Here is an 18,105-nt window from a genome sequence, read left to right on the forward strand (position 1 = left end):
CAATGGATTGGAGAACGGCATTTTCTTCCGTACAATGCTTCGTAAGGTGCCATTCAGGTTGAAGATTGGAAGCTATTGTTGTACGAGAATTCGATGAGAGGTAGAAGGCTTTCCCAATTACCACCAAAATCCATTATACATGCTTGAAGCATGTCTTCGAGGGTCTTGATTGTCCGTCGGTTTGGGGATGGTACGCCGTGCTAGAGGCTAGACGGGTTCCCATCGTTTCGTGCAATCTTTTCCAAAATTTGGAATTGAATCGGGGATCTCGGTCGGAGATGATTGATATCGGAACGCCGTGGAGTCGGACGATTTCTCCGATATAGAGTTCGGCCAACTTTTCGAGACTAAAAGTGGTCTTGACCGGTAAGAAGTGTGCGGACTTAATTAGGCGATCGACTATTACCCATATTGAATCGGACCCTTTAAGAGTCTTCGGGAAACCATGAACAAAGTCGATCGTCACTCTTTCCCATTTCCATTCGGGAATAAGGTTGGATTGTAGAAGTCCACCGGGCCTTTAGTGTTCTGTTTTGATTTGTTGACAAGTTAGGCATTCGGATACGTATTTGGCTATATCCTTCTTCATGCCTGGCCACCAATACAACTTCTTCAAGTCTTGATACATTTTGTTTTCACCCGGATGGCAAGAGTAGGGCGTTTTGTGAGCTTCGTCGAGAATTAATCACTTTATCTCTTTGCTCGCCGGAATGCAAATTCTCCCTTGAAATTTCAAGATTTTGTCGCCGGTCATTGAGAAATTTGGATTTTGACCGGTTGCTAAGATTTCTCGGATTTTGATAAGCTGATCATCATGGCATTGAGCGGATTTCATAGTTGATTCGAGCGGCGGTTTAATGATCAAGGCGGACATGGATTTTCGGCTAAGAGCGTCAGCGACAACGTAGGCTTTACCGGGATGGTAAAGGATTTCACAATCATAGTCCTTGACTAATTCAAGCTATCTTCTTTGCCTCATGTTGAGATCTTTTTGAGTAAAAAAGTACTTGACACTTTTGTGGTCGGTGAAGATCGAACATTTTTCGCCGTAAAGGTAATGTCTCCAAATTTTGAGGGCGAACACGACTGTCGCGAGTTCCAAGTCGTGCGTCGGGTAATTCTTCTCGTAATCTTTCAATTGTCTAGAGGCATAGCCAATTACGTTCCAATTTTGCATTAGGAAGGCTCCGAGCCCGTGCTTGGAGGCGTCACTATAGACCACATAGTTTCCGGTTTTATCGGGTACAGCAAGGACTGGTGTCGAGGTTAATCACTTCTTGAGTTCTTGGAAACTAGACTCGCATTCGGGAGTCCATTGATACTTGACTTCCTTTCGGATCAAACGAGAGAGTGGAGCGGCTATCTTGGAAAAGTTCGGAACGAACCGTCGGTAGTAGCCCGCAAAGCCGAGGAAACTTCGGCTTTCTCCGACATTCCGAGGGATTGACCAGTTACATTCCGAGGGAACGACGTTGGAGATTGAATCGTTTATGATTTTTCGAGGCGGTTTCTTGTAAATCAGATATTCGAGTTTACAGCAGATGATACATTATGATTCATGACTTTGTAATTTTAATCATTTCTTTTAAAATTTATTTTGTTGACATCTACTGTTTTCCGAAATAATAAACTCTTTATTATTTGACGCCAACGATCGGATTGAATTTTTATTAACTATAGTTTGTGTATATTTGATTATTTTGATTAGTAGAATTCAAATAAATATATATATATTATAATTTCTTCGACCTTGCGAGTAAATTAAACCAAATATCTTAATTTTATTATGCTATTTCAATAAGTCACTTTTAAAAGGGCTAACAAATTTTATAATATTTAGGTCATATATATATCTCATAATTTAATGAGTGGTGAGTAAATAATAGCATTTGAATAACTAAATGTTGTATATGGGTGCAAATGAATTCAGACAAGACAAATGAAAGTTGTACAAGTTTGTTCCAAACTTTATCGAACTTCTAAAATGATATTTAAGTTTGATCTCATTAGTAATTAGTTTAGCTTGTACATGTTTAAATCATTACCAGAAAACAGTTTAGTTTTATATAACAAGTTACATTTTCATTTTTTTTCTAATATTAGTTGAGGGGTAAGTGCATTTCTTAAAATAAGAGTAGTTTTTTAAAATTGTTACCAACCATATATTGTGTACAAATAAATAAATAACTGATGAAGGGGCAATAACCATATATCGTGTGCATATGAATGAATGAATAAAGACAATATAATGAGTCATGTATTAAAAAAAAAAAAAAAAAAAAATTAATTGAGGGTGCATTTGGATGGAGGGATTTGGGGGAGGGATTTCAAATCCATAATAACAAATCCCTCGGACTTGTTTGGATTGAGGGATTTGGAGATGGATTTCAAATCCACACCCCTCCTTTTTAGTTATGTTTTGAGCAATTGAGGTGGATTTCAAATGACTCCAAAATTGGAGTCATTTCAAATCCATTCCCCAAATCAAATCACTCCCCAAATCCCTCCATCCAAATGGACCCTGAAGGTACAAGATTATGAAAATAAAAAATAAAATACATACTCGCAAAAACAACACTCTTGAACAATTCTTGGGATTTTCCTTGCTGGTCTATATTGTTGAGTGTGTGTGCCATTTGTGTGAATAGAACAAATGAAAAAAATCACCACGAGCATCAACATACTTCTGGTAAGTTGCACACAATTTTCCTTACCAATTTTATTTGAGACCTATTCTTTTCTCATGGCTATTAAGAAGTATCTATACTCTTCATTATGATAATATTTGCTTGACTAATTAATTAAATTCTATTAAACATAAGTGCGCCTTTATTTAAAAGGGATATGAGCTTGAACATATAATTACAACGACCCCTATATTTTATAGCTTTTTGGACAAGGCATATCACATACAATTTTATAAAACTCGAATTGGTGCTTCTATAATGCATATGAAATTGTCATGAAAAATGGGGGAAATAAATAGTAATTTTTTTATTCATGCAACTTGAGTTTCCTATTGCAACCTTTTCTTTGTGTATTTGATATTTATAGGTAATTCGAGCTAAGATTTAGTACGTGAGTTTGAACAAGGAGTTTTCATGAATTGCATTTTTGGCCCTTTTAACTAGGCAAATCATGTCGATGTGCGTATATTTTATTATATCTATAAACAATTGTATGACGACGAAAAATTACCAATGTAATATAACTTTCCATAGAAAATTGTTTTACAACACAACTAATGGCACATTAATTCCATTTTCCTCTCTACATTCATATTTATATCTTTTTTTCAGGTAACATAAGGAATGCATATATTTTTTAACCAAGGGATATTCGGTTGGGAAGTCTAATATTATATCAACGTTCAATTATTTGTGTTATATTCTAACGTCATGTATATAGCCCATTTATATAAAAAAAATCCAAAAATTAAACGGATAAGAACACATTAAATATTTCAATATAAATACATTAATGTTATCCCGATCTGCTCACCTAAAAAGTTGGTCACATTTACTTTCTCCGCCCTTTAAAAAAACCTGCATCACAGGAACCAAATCACACAACTCAATTATAGTTTTCTTCGCTACTATACACTCTTAGTGGCAGAGCTAATATAAAAACTATAGGGGGGCACGGCCCCCACCACTTCCCAATAATCTACTATCTGATACGAAAACAAATCTCTCATCAATTATTTAGTATTATTGACCCACTCTAAAAAAATATTGTGTCTAATTGACGCCTTGAATATAAAATTTAGGTTTCGCAGCTACGGGGATCCACATATATCCACAACCTAAATATCCACATTTTGAATTACTAACAAACGTTTAAACACAAAGCCTACCAGTACATGTCCATCGCTAAACGCCACCCTTATAAATGGGATTTATTTCTTGGCCCACGCAAAGATGGCCGACCAGGCGAAAGAGACGATGCAAGATTGCGTCGCCGAATTCATTAGACTCATTCGAGCTACTTGCCGCTCAGATGGACGGTCGTCACCATCGCCACCACCTGGGTCGTCGTCGATCCATTTATTAGGCAAGAGAAACACACAAAAATAAGAGCAAATTGAGTAAATTAAATCGGCCATATATACTTGTTTGCATTCATTTGTTCTTTGCAAGTGATTGAGTGTAGTAAAAATGTGAGGTTCTCGTGCTTTTTACAGAGTTTATTGGATTCTGAAAAAAGGCCAGCAATTTCATTACCAATACACATAAAGGCTAGCATATATATGTATATACATATTATTGAATAATAGATTGTAAACACTGTTGATGGATTGCAAATTTGTAATAGAAAATTTAATATGATTTAATTGCAATAGAAAATATGTTCCAATTTTTTATTTGTTTTCTTTTTCGTATATTTATCTGTTTATAATTATATTTTCACATCTTGAAAAAAATTCTCCAATCCATCCAATTATCATCCATAATAACAAAAATTAAAAAACACAACTTCCTTTTAATCAATATCCGGGCATCAAAAAGCCCAAGTAAATTAGCTTTAAATGGCCATATTTTTCTTTTTTATCGACCGATTTTTTTTTCCAAAAAGAGAATAGGGGCCTCCTTAAAACTTTGTCTGACCTAACAAGGATATAGAAGCCTTCGATGTATGGGGAATAGATTTTATGGGACCTTTTGTCCCATCATTCAATAACCTATACATCTTAGTCGCCGTCGATTATGTATCTAAATGGGTTGAGGCGCCGCCGTTCCTACTAATGATTCTACAGTGGTTTGTGCTTTCTTGAAAAGACAGATATTCACTCGATTTGGAACACCGCAAGAAATTATTAGTGATGGAGGCACTCACTTTTGCAACAAATAATTCAAGGCACTCTTGGCCAAGTATGGTGTAAAGCATAAGGTCGCATTGGCCTATCACCCACAGAAGAACGGGCAAGCGAGGTTACGAATCGTGAAATCAAAAATATCCTCGAAAAAGTTGTGAGTCCCACACGGAAAGATTGGTCGAGAAAATTAGATGATGCACTTTGGGCATATCGTACAACTTACAAAACTCCACTTGGCATGACACCGTTTCGATTCATTTATGGAAAAGCATGTCATCTACATGTTGAATTGGAGCATAATGCGTTTTGGGCGATTAAGAAGCTAAATTTTGATCTTGAGGCATGCAAGGAGACACGAATCATGCAGCTCAACGAGCTCGATGAATTGCGGTTGAATGCATATGAAAGCAATTGTGTTTACAAACAAAAAACCAAGAGGTGGCATGACAATAAAATATTGTATCGCGAATTTCACAAGGTTCAATTGGTACTACTTTTCAACTCCCGTCTCAAGTTATTTCCAAGAAAAATCAAGTCAAAATGGTCCAGGCCTTTTACTATACTCGAAGTATTTCTGCATGCCGCCGTCGAGTTATTGGATTCCGAAACCGAAAAATATTTCAAGTTCAATGGGAAGCGCCTCAACCGTTATTGGGGAGGAGAATTTAATCGCCAAGTGGCTTCGGTCACTTTAGCTTGAAGCAAATAAGCAAACAAAGTCTGCCTGAAGACTCTAAACTTAGCGCTTCTGGTGAGGCAGCCCGAGCTTTATTGTTTTTGTATTTTTCTTTAATCTTGTGTATTTTGTTATTCGTATAAGCATGCATAATAATTGATTTTGAATTTTCGGGGTTGAAAGCGTGGTCAGAGGGTCCAGACGGATGTCCAAAAATACAAGCAAAAGCCCAGACGGCGGCTGCCTGGGAAACAGAAGGCCAGACTCAACACCACCACGTTTGAGACTCAACACCACCACGTTTGGTTCATAATCTCAGACGGCCGTCTGAAATCTAGAGCCTAAAAGTTGAGTCTCTGCATTTGAGACGGCCGTCTGAAAAATAGCTTAAATTTCGAGACGGTCGTTCGAAATCCAGAGACTTTGCTTTTGAGACGGCCGTCCAAAAATAAGTGCATATTCCGGGATGGCCGTCCGAAACAAAATTAGGGTGTATTAAAAAAGGGAAAATCAGATTTAATTCCCACAATTCTCAAACCCTTCTCCTACTTCTCTCTCAAATTTCACTCACAATTCTCAATCACCACTTCTCTTAATCCTATATTTCGTTGGTATTGACAGGGAGGCTAAAGAACGGAACCAAATTTTCCAAAACCTAACTCTTCAAAGAACGTCCACAAGGTGTTTGATAAATTGCTCCAACCAAGTTTGGGAGTTCATTTCTCGTCCAATTCTCACCAAATCTCTTCGAAGCATTCCAACTATGTCGTCCCAAAAGAGAGGCCCCACAAGTGAAGCATCATCTTCAATAGAGAAAGGCAAGGGCAAGAAAGGATCCACCAAGGCGATGATTCCACAACCCGACAAGGAAGCTTTTAGTGTCGAAGGCACCGCCGCCCTATTCGAAAAACAAACCAAGAAGAATGTCATCACGGAACGAGCCTTGACAATCACCCTACCACACTTCGCCAACCTTAATCAAGAAATCATAAGACGAGGGTGGCAAAAGTTATGTGAACTGGAGCCTATTTACAGCATCTCGATCGTCCGAGAGTTTTATGCTAACACGTTGGTACTCAAGCCTCCAAATAATTTCATAAGTGTAGTACGAAACATATATGTTAAGTGGGAGACGGACGCTATCAATCAATACTACGAGCTCCCGTACTTAGGTCAAAGGTGGAGAGCAATGCGAGATGAAGTCACCAAAGATCAAATTGGTGAAGTGTTATGTGATGGGCATCCAAATGTGGACTGAATACCCGGATAAGGGGACGTATGAGCTCAATTGGAAGAGCATCAACTATGAAGGCAAGGCATGGTTGATGTTCATTAGCGCCAACATGATCATGACTACCTCTTTTAGTCGAATCAACCATGAACGGTGTGCTCTTGCATATTACATCATCACATGGAAGTCGATCGATGTCGGATCGATCCATTATACACGATCAACTATGGCTGACAATGCACGGCAACTCAAAGGGAATCTTCTTGCCTAGCCTCGTCACGAGGTTGTGCAAAAGAAAGAAAGTCCCCAAGAGACCGAACAACATCGAGCTCAACATCCAGAAGCCGATTGCCGATTTTGCGGCCTCGCAATTCAAGGAAGCAATCAATGAAAAGCCATAAGCCTTGGCCGAACTTGAAGCCGCTCCTCAACCTCAAGCAAGAAACGACCCCGAAGCCTCAAGCTCACGTGCCGATCGACGATTCCGAAAGAAGATACAATGAACCGGTTGGCTACTGTCGAGCATAAAGTCAACACGGTGGAGACACTTCAAAGATGGTCGGGCAAGATACTACAAGCTATCGTACAACACTTGGGATGCGGGACGCCCGATTGTGTCGAGCCGGGACCTTTACCGGCGTTGATTCTTGAACCCGTACTCGAGCTTTCCGATGATGAGGAGCGTGAGAGAACTAGGGAGGAGCACCCCGATCACATCGACTCCGACTAATCAGGTGTTTTCTATCCTTAAACGTTGCACTTATTTCGTTGAGGGCAACGAAAATTTTAAGTTTGGGGGTGGGAAACCTGTTTTTGTACTTATTTGTTTTATTTGCATGCCTTAGGTTTTTATTTTAAATGTTTTATTTTATTGCTTGTTTATTTTCTTTATTTGCATGCCTGAAGTTTTTATTTTAGGTTTTTTTTGCTTTACTTGCATGCCTTAAGTTTTTATTTTACATGTTTTATTTTATTGCTTGCTTATTTGCTTTATTTGCATGCCTTAGGTTTCTATTTTAGATGTTTTATTTTATTGCTTTTATCGTAAAAAAAAATTTAATTGCTCAAAGTCAAACGCATCGATGAGTTATGATGATGAGAGATGATCAATGTTTGATGATGAGATTGTCTTTTTTATGTTTTGAGAAGGATTAGATGTTTGTTTAGCTTTCGATTCAACGGAACTTAGAATCAATTATTGCTAGGAATCACTTTTAGTGCATTGCTTTGGTTGAATGTTTTGCATTTTAAATTTGGAATTAATTTGTGTTAGATCATGCTATGTTCGGTATTAGAAGTCACCTTAGGAAATTTATGATACGAAGTATTGAGTAGTGAGTGATTTGGGATATGATTTGGGCATTCTTTGAACCGTTAGCTTTGAGCCTTTCAAGCCCTTTTTATCGAAATTATCCTTAGAACCTTGATTTGAGCCTCGGAGAAAATGTGTTATTTCTTTTACCCAATGGGTATCAGGTAGAATAGATGGAGATTCTTGAAAAATTACCCCTTGGAGTTCAGTTGGAAAATTTTATAAGGTCTTTCTTCTTCCTCTTCCAAAAAAAAAAGAGAAAGAGAGAAGATGAAGAAGAAGAAGAGACTAGAAGGGAGAAGAAATGACTAGTTGTTGAATTATTTTTTAAAGTTGGATCCACTGTCTTAAGAGCAAAAGTGGAGACTTTTGAACTCTTAAGAATCGAGTTTATTAAAGTCCTTATAGGTGAATTCATTGTTTCAAACGCCTATCTTTCAAATTTTTGGCGTAATCACCTCAATTGAAGAAGCATAGCCACTTATACCCATATTTCCTACCTCGAACCAAAGAGCCTAATAATTGAAAGACAAAAAGCCCCAATGCTCCCAATAGCTTAATATTTGGTATTAGTAGAGTAAAATAATTTGGTGAGTATTTGGAGTCAAAAATGTGCGTGTAAGCATAATTTTTTTCTATCTTTAATTAGCAAATATTGGATGCTTGAAGCAATTGTATGATTTGTGGTTTTTGGCAATGGCAAGTGACTAAGTGCTTTTGAATTTTGAGCTTGCGAATGCCTAAGAATTTTCATTATAATTACAAGTTCTGAAAATGTGAAGTTGGTCATTAATCTATGTGATGAGATGCAGTAGTTGATTTATTTGCTTACGGTTAGTTTTTGCTCGAGGACAAGAAAAAGTTCAAGTTTGAGGGTGTGTTAAGTGTATATTTTTACACTTAATCATATCTTTTAATTGGAGCTTTTGGTGTATTTTATTGATAATTGGTGGTTAAAGTGTTGATTTATTGTGTTTTAGGTACAAATTGAAGTATTGGATAAATAGAGAGTCAAAACTACAATTTAGGAGAAAATATGGGCGAAAAGTGAAGAAGTCAAAAATCTGAAGGATAAAGGCCCAGACAGCTGTCCGAGAAATACCCTAGTAATTCGGACGGCCGTCTGAATATTTTCATGAGAGAACAAAGTCTCTGGAATTGAGAGGGTCGTCTGGAATTTGAACTGCAAATCCAGACGGCCGTCCGAGAAGACATAGAGGTGCAGTAAAGGAATCTTAATTGCACAAGGAAACTACCTTCTTTTCCAAGTTTTCTACCATATATAAGACCAATTCAAGCACACAATATAGAATCAACTTTTTACACAATTTTAGAGCAAGAGGAGCAAGGGAACGAAGACTTGACGAATCTTCATCATAATTCTTCATTTACTTTTCTTTTCTACTTTTATGAATTTTCGTATTTTTATTATATTTTTCGTAGAGAACGTGAGTAGCTAAGCTTTTAATCTAGGATTTCATTGGAACCATATGTGGTGTTTCGAACCTATTTTTCTAATATTATCCAAGTTTAAATTCCATGATTATATCTTTTATTTGATCTTATTTAGTGCATGAATCTAGGTAATTTATGTTGCTACTGAGATAATTTGTGAGTGTGTTTGTGAGGTTTGTGAGAGTGGGTGGGTTTGGGAGTTTTAGAGAAAGATAACATTTTTTTCGAATGAAGGGTATTTGTATAATTAGAGCCCTGAAGATTATTTATTTCAGCTTCTCATATAACCATTAGAGGAGAATATTTGTATTTTGAGGAATAAAAAGTATAGTTTGTTGATACGATATATTAATATATATCGTTTAATTATTAGATAGTTAGTATTTTTATTATTAATTAATTAGAATAGTTTGTTAGGTTTATTATATACATAGCCGAGTGTTTAGGTTAGGAGAATTATTAAGTATTTTATTAGTTTAGGTAATTATCTTTTCTAGTTAGATTAGGATTCTAGGGTTTTCTTATATTTAAATAGTCGTCTTGTGCTAGGGTTTTATTATGCAGAGAGAAATAATAAATAATAGATCTTACGTTTCGTAGGAAATATTTATGATACTCAAGAGATCGTATCAATTGGTATCAGAGCGAAGTTGCGATTAACACCAACGCTTCGTTAGCAAGGCAGAGATTATATCAAAGCTACGCTGGAGCAAAGTTGAGATTACATCAACACTTTGCGAAATTTTGTCGTCCGAAAGAAAACGTTTAGAGCGATTGGAAAAATCCGTGGAGGAGATACGGATTGGTCTCCAAAAAATGCTCGAACAAAGTCAAGGACGGCGCCAATATAAGAGCCGAAGAGACCGCCACCGCCGACCAACAACACCACTACCGCCGCCGCCGAGCCTATCGCCGGAGAACGAGGACGAGGACGACGATGAATTTTTCGAAGATCCACCGCCGCCGCCAATGCCAAGCCTACCGCAAAAGGAAGAGGAAGAGGACGACGGTGATTTTTTCAAAGAACCCCATTTTTTTGTGAGTTCGCCGAAAGATGAATTATCGGATTCACTTGAGGTGATTTGGGACGAAGACGAGGAATTAACTAAGGAAGAGAACGAAGAACTACAGTGGATATTGGGAGATTTCCATGGTGTGCAAAAGAAAGGAGACGAACAAGATTTTGTGACTTTGAATGAGGCCGGATTTGTAAAGACGATTGAGAAAAATAAAATCATGATATTGATTGTGAAGGAGATGAAATATGAAAAGGCAATTGAGAAGGTCGATTTGTCGGGAAAGAGATTGAGAAATTTAAGTCGGGCAGATAGGTTCATCTTTGGAAAAGAGCTCGATTTTTCATCGTGTTTTTTGGAGTTAATTCGGAAGCAAGTCGATGAACAAATCGATGAAGTCAAACATAGGTGGAAACGCAAAGGAGAGGGACCAATTGACTCGAACCTTGAGGACAAGGTTCATTTCAAGAGGGGTGGTTTGATACGATATATTAATATATATCGTTTAATTATTAGATAGTTAGTATTTTTATTATTAATTAATTAGAATAGTTTGTTAGGTTTATTATATACATAGCCGAGTGTTTAGGTTAGGAGAATTATTAAGTATTTTATTAGTTTAGGTAATTATCTTTTCTAGTTAGATTAGGATTCTAGGGTTTTCTTATATTTAAATAGTCGTCTTGTGCTAGGGTTTCATGATGCAGAGAGAAATAATAAATAATAGATCTTACGTTTCGTAGGAAATATTTATGATACTCAATAGATCGTATCATTTGTATATTAAGAATTGGAGTAGCCGGTGGTATGTGTAATTTCCGCACCCAACTAACTCTGCGCGCATTTAAGGTAAACTTAGATGTAAATGGTGAAACAATGAAGTCAATGGACGGGCCACTCAGTTGGGCTTCTTGGTCACAAGCGTAATTCTGTACATAAATAGCTCCATACATACATATTTATAATTTATTATATATAGAGGTAGACAATTCCAAAAGAAACAAAAGCAAAACAAAACTAAGCTACAAAAAGAGAGAGGCTGAAAATCTGCGGCTGAAAATCGACTTAAACCAATCACTATACTCTCTATGCTTTGAAACACTCTCTCTTCAGCTCTCCTCTTTTTTTCTCCGCCCAACAATGTCCATGGCCATTTTCTCCCCTAAACTTCCATTTTCTTCTTCTTCGCACTCTTATGCCAAAACCCATTTGAGTTTTAAAGCTTATCTTCCTATCAGAGCATCGAAAAGCCTCCAATTTCACTTGTTTGCGAGCTCTGATAATGGCTCTGGTGTGGCCGCCGAAGATACTCCTCTGACTTCTTCTGAGGAACCGGTGGTTGTCACAAATGGGTCTCCGACTCCGACTCCATCGCCACCCACGGCGGCTGCGGCGGCGGATCCGGTGGTGGTGGAGACTGTGAACAGCTTTAAGGACGCCAGATGGGTCGGAGGGACTTGGGACTTGAAGCAGTTTGGTAAAGATGGCCAGACTAACTGGGATGCCGTCATTGACGCTGGTCTCTCTCTCTCTCTCTCTCTCTCTCTCTCTCTCTCTCTCTCGTGTTTATTAATTTTAATTTTGTTGGTGCAACAATTAGATTTGATTGAGTTTTTGGTGTCACTACTAATTTGTAAATGGTAGGATTTTGTATCAGGGCACTTGAATTTATCCATATAAATCCTTACTTTAATCCTATTGGCAATTTAGCATTCCTCCCTTGAGCAAACTATAAGCTGCACGCACAAATATATATATAGATACATATGGAGTCTTGTTATTATTTGAACCAGATCTGTGAAACTTTGATATAAATATAATGGATTTTATTTCTATAAGTATCGTGCCGTGTCCTATTACGTGGTGCATAAATCATTTAAGTGAAACATTTCGAGAGTCAACAAACAATGTGCTTGATTGATGCTTTGTGCTTTTAGCTCGATCTGATGGATTATTCTAAATAAAATGAATCAGTATACATTACGTTGTTGTTGAGTTAGTTCAGCTTGTTGGTTTAGAAAAAAAATGGTTTGTAATATTGCAGAGGTGAAGAGGAGGAAGTGGATGCAAGACAATCCACAATCATCAAGCAATGAAGAGCCTGTAATTTTCGACACATCCATTGTACCTTGGTGGTCTTGGGTTAAAAGGTTTCATCTACCTGAAGCCGAACTTCTTAATGGTTTGTTTCTCACATTTCCCCTTTTTTATTGATGATTTATAATATAATATAAAATGGTTCTGAAAAAATAGAATGAAATAAAAAAATGCAGGGCGTGCTGCGATGGTGGGATTCTTCATGGCGTATTTTGTAGACAGTTTGACAGGTGTGGGTCTAGTGGATCAAATGGGAAACTTCTTCTGTAAAACATTATTGTTTGTAGCTGTTGGTGGTGTCCTTTTGATAAGAAAGAACGAAGACATTGAAAAGGTTAAGAAATTACTTGAAGAGACGACTTTCTACGATAAGCAATGGCAAGCAACTTGGAAGGAAGAGGCACCACCCACCACTCCCGCTGCAAAGAATTAATTATTGCTCTGTAATTCAGACCACAATATTGTTCTCAAAATGCTATGCACTCCCTAATTTTTATTTTTTGATAGCTGGTTTTGTAGCTGCTTTATTATTGTAGCAAGTATGTATGTTGTGTGTACAATTCAGACAATTTGTGGTCGGTCGGTCGGTCGGTCGGTCTAATTCTGAAACAATGAGTTATTTGTCTGAGATACATTGTGTTGTATCATACTTGTTGGAGCGTATCTTGGTCTTAATATCACATTTTATAATATGTTTGGAATTTGGTAAGATTGGATTGGATTTTTATTGAAAAATTTAAAGCTGTGGTGGGGTTTCAAATATATATAATAACAAATTTATTGAGGTTTTATTTTGATATTCATTACATAACCAACTCTTACATTTGTTTATTTGGATCTGCATACGTGTTTGTAATCTTTTTCATTTGGAAAAGGTAATTAAATAACAGAAATATTGGATAGTAAATAGTTTTGAAGTATTACCTAATCAGAGAGATGACAAAATAATATTCGATGATTACAATGAACTATCCTTTTAACTTTGTGGATTAATTTAAGAAAATAAAGGCCTGGCCTGCTATGAGATCAATCAGTCTTCTTCTTCCCTCCTGAGACATGGTTATTAGTCTGTTTTTGTTTGATTATTTTAATCATTTTCTTGTTATTTAGAATTTGGAAGAAGCTGAATATGTGTTTTTGTAGACGACGAGTAAATGGTGCGGAGAAAAGGGTGTGTTAGTGGCGGTTTACGTAGAGAGGCCGAAGAGGAGGCTGCCGTTATTATCATTACATGAAAAAGATGGCATCAGAAGAAAAGGTTACAACAACAATAGGAGAGCTGAGCTTCTTGACTATGCAAGGCATCTTCGATCATCCGCTTCTACTAAAACCTCACCTTCAACCTCTCCTATCCTACTACCACTTCTCGATGAGGTGCACTTCTATTTCTTTACTTCATATCAAATTAATTCTTGATCGTATTAACAAAAGATTGCCAAATTTTATACATTGTCCACAAATTTGACAGATTCCGGTCGCTGACGAGAAGCCAAAACGTTCAAGCACTCCAAATTGTTTGGACAAATGTAAATTCCTTATACCAAGCTTTGTTAGATCCACGAGAGTCCTCAAAACCACCAAAGAGAAGGAGAAAAAGCCGGTAATTAAAAAAGTCGAATCTGCAGCCACTACTAAGATTATGAAAGCTCTTGTGAGAAAACTCCAGGTGAAGTTTGAAATAATATATTATCATGCTAGGCGTAGCTAACTTGAAACTGAACTTGGAGTATCTGTTTGTCATTTCTTCAGGTGATGAAGAAGCCAACTCTCATGTCACAACTGTTGAAGAAACTGCAGAAACGTCGTCAGGCAAATTCACGCATACTCTGATAGAAAACATCCCTCGATATTTACTTTTGGCAATGCAAGTTTAGTATAACAAGTTACATTTCCCCAACAATTTACGGTTTCTAGAAACGAAGATTATATATTCAAACAAATGGAATCAATATCTGTTTGTGAACATATATTAAGAATTGAAATGTAAGCCTTTTTATTGCGTACAACTACAAAACATAGGGAGTGTTGGGCTGAAATACTCAAGCGTCAAGTGCAAGTATCGCTAACAAGTATAAAAGTGGATTCGCGAAAGTCGGATGTCGATGCTATATGAAATACTCAAATTATCTAATCCTAAACAAATTATATTCCTATCTATCATCCAAAGGTTGTCAGCTTTTATGATCTAAATAATTAAACTATCTAAGAAAGCAAAAAAACATGATAAGATATCAATAAATATGGACCTAAGATTTTATTTTCCGCCTATGCAAGCATTCCAAAACCCCTTAATTATGAATATATGTGTTGGTGGAAATATATACACGCAAGTGCACGTATCATACAAATAATATAATGGACTAAAAGTTCGAGTATCGATCCCACGAGGAATTTTTAACTGTCTAATCCTAAGCGTTAGATTCTCACAATTATGTTCAAACTCACCCTACACAGTCGAATGTTTATTTCATTAACTAAATTAAACTTAATAAAAAAAAAACCAAGCAAGCACAAGAAATCAAATAGCACGAATATTTATCAAATTAGAAAGCCCTAGGATTTTATCTTCCCCCTATGTGATTATTAATTCCCCAATTTCTTGAATTATGCAAGTTATAAAATCGGATTACTAACCTGAGATACTAAATTAATCATAACCCGCTTCCCCGTGTATTACGATTCTAATATTCTAGATTCAATTACTGTATTCCTACGCAATTAATTCTAGAATACAACATTAAACACAAATCTCAATAATAGTTACTTAAGAGATTAACTATATTCTTATGTTAATACTACAAAGGCTCTTCTACCCAAGTTCTAATTGTTAATCCGTTCTTCCGATTCATGTGATTAACAATAACGGAAAAATACATAAAGTGGGCAGTTTCATGCACTTAATAAAACGAGGGTCACTAAATCAATCTGAATAAGAAAAGAAATTAATTAGCAAATGAAAACCAATTTCCAAATAAAACCTTGGTGTCATAATGTTGGAAACTTACATAAACAAATTCTTTTCAACCTACTAATATTGCATCAATTTGTTTAAACGAAAAATGAATGAGGGAACAACAATGAAAACCACTATGCATAAACAACTATATAAACATGAAAACCACTTTGTATAAATAGCTATATAAACATGAAAACCACTTTATATACTTATCAAAATTCACTACAAATTCATCGGAAACCGCTTTGTATATACTTCGAAATCCACTATGCATAAACAAATTTATAAACATGAAAACTACTCTGTATAAATAGCTATATAAACATGAAAACCACTTTATATACTTATCAAAATTCACTACAAATTCATCGAAAACAATTTTGTATATACTTATCGAAATCCACTATGCATAAACAACTATATAAACATGAAACCACTCTGTATAAATAGCTATATAAACATGAAAACCACTTTATATACTTATCAAAATTCACTACAAATTCATCGAAAACCACTTTGTATATACTTATCGAAGTCCACTATAAATTTATTGAAATCGACTATGAAATTAACGAAGTCCACTATACAATGCAACAGAAGAATAATAACACAGACATATAAGATTTATGTTTTGGTTTAATTTTTAGAAGAACAATAATAAAAACAGAAGTCCACTAAAAAATAAACAAGAAAGTCCATTATTTATCCACAAATTGCCAATTAATGTGTTGTTTTTATATTATAGTGTTGTTTTTCCTATGATATTATTCATTATTTATCAATTTATGTTTTCTAAAGTAAATTAATATTGTAAAAACAATAAAAAATAATGAATAAATAGTTGTCTACATTATTTAAACAATAAAACAATAAAACATTAACCAAATTCGAAATATCCTTTCTCAAAAATAAAATAAACAAATCCAGATCCAAAAGCCCTTTAGCTTAATTAAACCAAATACATAAAACAGAATAGAAGAAAAAAATGATAATAACTAACCAAAAAATTTAATAATTTTTACCTTCTTATCAAGTTGTGTAAATGTTGATTAAATAATCTAATAGTTGTTACATTCGTTGAGAGAAGGCTGAAATTGCTAGGATTGAAGCCCCTCGCGGCAGATTTGATTTGACGAAAGTGATATGAGAGGGATCTATGAGTTGTGGATGTCGTCTTCTACGGCCAAATCGATCTGAAAAATTGCAGCGGCAGAGGCTAACGTGATGTAGAAGAGATGGAGAAAATAAAAGAGAGAAAATAAAAGAGAGAAAAGTTGGGCGGTGAAAAGAAAAGTCAGAGAAAGATAAAAGGTTGTGGAATATAGGGTGAAGAATACAGGGTGAAGGGTATAATTGTATTAAAATAATGAAAATTTATTATTTATGGTTATTAAAATTATTTTGGATTTTTCTTAAAGAGAGAAAAAAAAAATATGGGCCCATCTTAATTGTACAATGGATATGAGGGGGTTTGTCAAATAATCCCATGTTTATATATTCTCTCTCTCTCTCTCTCTCTCTCTCTCTCTCTCTCTCTCTCTCTCTCTCTCTATATATATATATATATATATATATATATATATATATATATATATATATATATATATATATATATATATATATATATATATATATATATATATATATATATTACAAGATATTTTTATTCTTTTTTATGCATTTTCTGTTTTTAATTATTGTAAAACGAAGAAGTACATAATAATTGTAAAATTGTAAATAACAACATTTTTTTAAATACATTACAATTTACCCCTAAATAATTAATATGCTTACGATTACATTATATATATGAATAGCAATCACACATGCTCAAGGGAAAAAAATGCATTTTCATAGGAACATTCAATAGAATAAAAAAAATTCCGCCAAAAGTAATCCTGTAGGGGTCTACGCAAGACAACAACATACCTTGGGGGGTTTTCGTAATTTCACAAATAGGAGGGCGATTTTCATAATTAGACCTTATTTCAGAGATTTTTCGTAATTTTCCCTAAAATACTCTTATATTTCATATAACATATTATATATAACATTTTGTTTTTTTGTTAAAATCAATCCTATTACATCTTGTATATCAAATATTTTTCCAAATTATACACATATATACACAATATCCATCATTAACATCGATATATAATTAAATTAAATGCACATTGTAAATGTCTTTACATTTTCATGGATTGTAATGCCTATACATATTCTGTCATATTCTTTTTTTAATTAAATTTTTAACTTAGACTTCACGTTTGTAAGATTATTCTTTTTATAAGAATACAACTTTTTTGAATCATAAGTGAAATGCTTCAATGAAATTAAATTATGCTTCACTGATGTGGTGAGAACTTATCCTCCGGCCAAAGTAATTGTAAATGATTAAATATTCTATATAAAATGTACAATTTTTTCATCTTTTAGTTATTCTTCGAAGTGTTTTGTCAATGAAAGTTTCTTTGAAGTTATTGGAAAGTCCAATAAAAATTTCAACCGAAATAAGAACAAAAAACCTATCATTTCTAAGAAATCCA

At 35.1% G+C, this 18,105-nt stretch overlaps 2 protein-coding genes and 1 long non-coding RNA gene across 3 annotated transcripts; 2 read left to right on the forward strand and 1 right to left on the reverse strand.

Annotated features, from left to right (window-relative positions):
- Positions 1 to 11,479: 11,479 nt before the first annotated feature.
- On the forward strand, positions 11,480 to 13,312 carry LIL3:1 (Chlorophyll A-B binding family protein). The gene is made up of 3 exons (XM_012977819.2): positions 11,480 to 12,025; positions 12,551 to 12,688; positions 12,780 to 13,312. Exons 1-3 carry the CDS (start codon positions 11,647 to 11,649, stop codon positions 13,034 to 13,036), a joined length of 774 nt encoding a protein of 257 aa, XP_012833273.2. The 5' UTR covers positions 11,480 to 11,646; the 3' UTR covers positions 13,037 to 13,312.
- A 100-nt stretch (positions 13,313 to 13,412) lies between these two features.
- Positions 13,413 to 14,568, forward strand: LOC105954135 (uncharacterized). Its single transcript, XM_088818772.1, has 4 exons — positions 13,413 to 13,662; positions 13,747 to 13,977; positions 14,072 to 14,269; positions 14,353 to 14,568. Exons 1-4 carry the CDS (start codon positions 13,660 to 13,662, stop codon positions 14,431 to 14,433), a joined length of 513 nt encoding a protein of 170 aa, XP_088674898.1. The 5' UTR covers positions 13,413 to 13,659; the 3' UTR covers positions 14,434 to 14,568.
- LOC148770559 (uncharacterized) lies at positions 13,812 to 16,827 on the reverse strand. Its single transcript, XR_016031405.1, has 2 exons — positions 16,582 to 16,827; positions 13,812 to 14,394 (listed from the first exon to the last, which is right to left on the reverse strand). It is a non-coding gene; the product is annotated as an uncharacterized LOC148770559 (long non-coding RNA).
- Between the last annotated feature and the right edge of the window lie 1,278 nt (positions 16,828 to 18,105).

The sequence above is a fragment of the Erythranthe guttata genome, chromosome 5 (genome assembly GCF_056151865.1).
Source record: "Erythranthe guttata isolate IM_541 chromosome 5, IM_541, whole genome shotgun sequence".
In the NCBI taxonomy this organism is placed as follows: Eukaryota; Viridiplantae; Streptophyta; class Magnoliopsida; order Lamiales; family Phrymaceae; genus Erythranthe; species Erythranthe guttata.

What these genes read in the sequence shown, in the direction of transcription:
- LIL3:1 (XM_012977819.2), top strand. Translation starts at nt 11,647, where the DNA reads ATGTCCATGGCCATTTTCTCCCCTAAACTTCCATTTTCTTCTTCTTCG. An exon ending in GGATGCCGTCATTGACGCTG is followed by an intron (nt 12,026 to 12,550) that starts GTCTCTCTCTCT and finishes GTAATATTGCAG; the next exon opens with AGGTGAAGAGGAGGAAGTGG. An exon ending in TGAAGCCGAACTTCTTAATG is followed by an intron (nt 12,689 to 12,779) that starts GTTTGTTTCTCA and finishes AAAAAAATGCAG; the next exon opens with GGCGTGCTGCGATGGTGGGA.
- LOC105954135 (XM_088818772.1), top strand. An exon ending in TACTACCACTTCTCGATGAG is followed by an intron (nt 13,978 to 14,071) that starts GTGCACTTCTAT and finishes CAAATTTGACAG; the next exon opens with ATTCCGGTCGCTGACGAGAA. An exon ending in CTCTTGTGAGAAAACTCCAG is followed by an intron (nt 14,270 to 14,352) that starts GTGAAGTTTGAA and finishes TCATTTCTTCAG; the next exon opens with GTGATGAAGAAGCCAACTCT.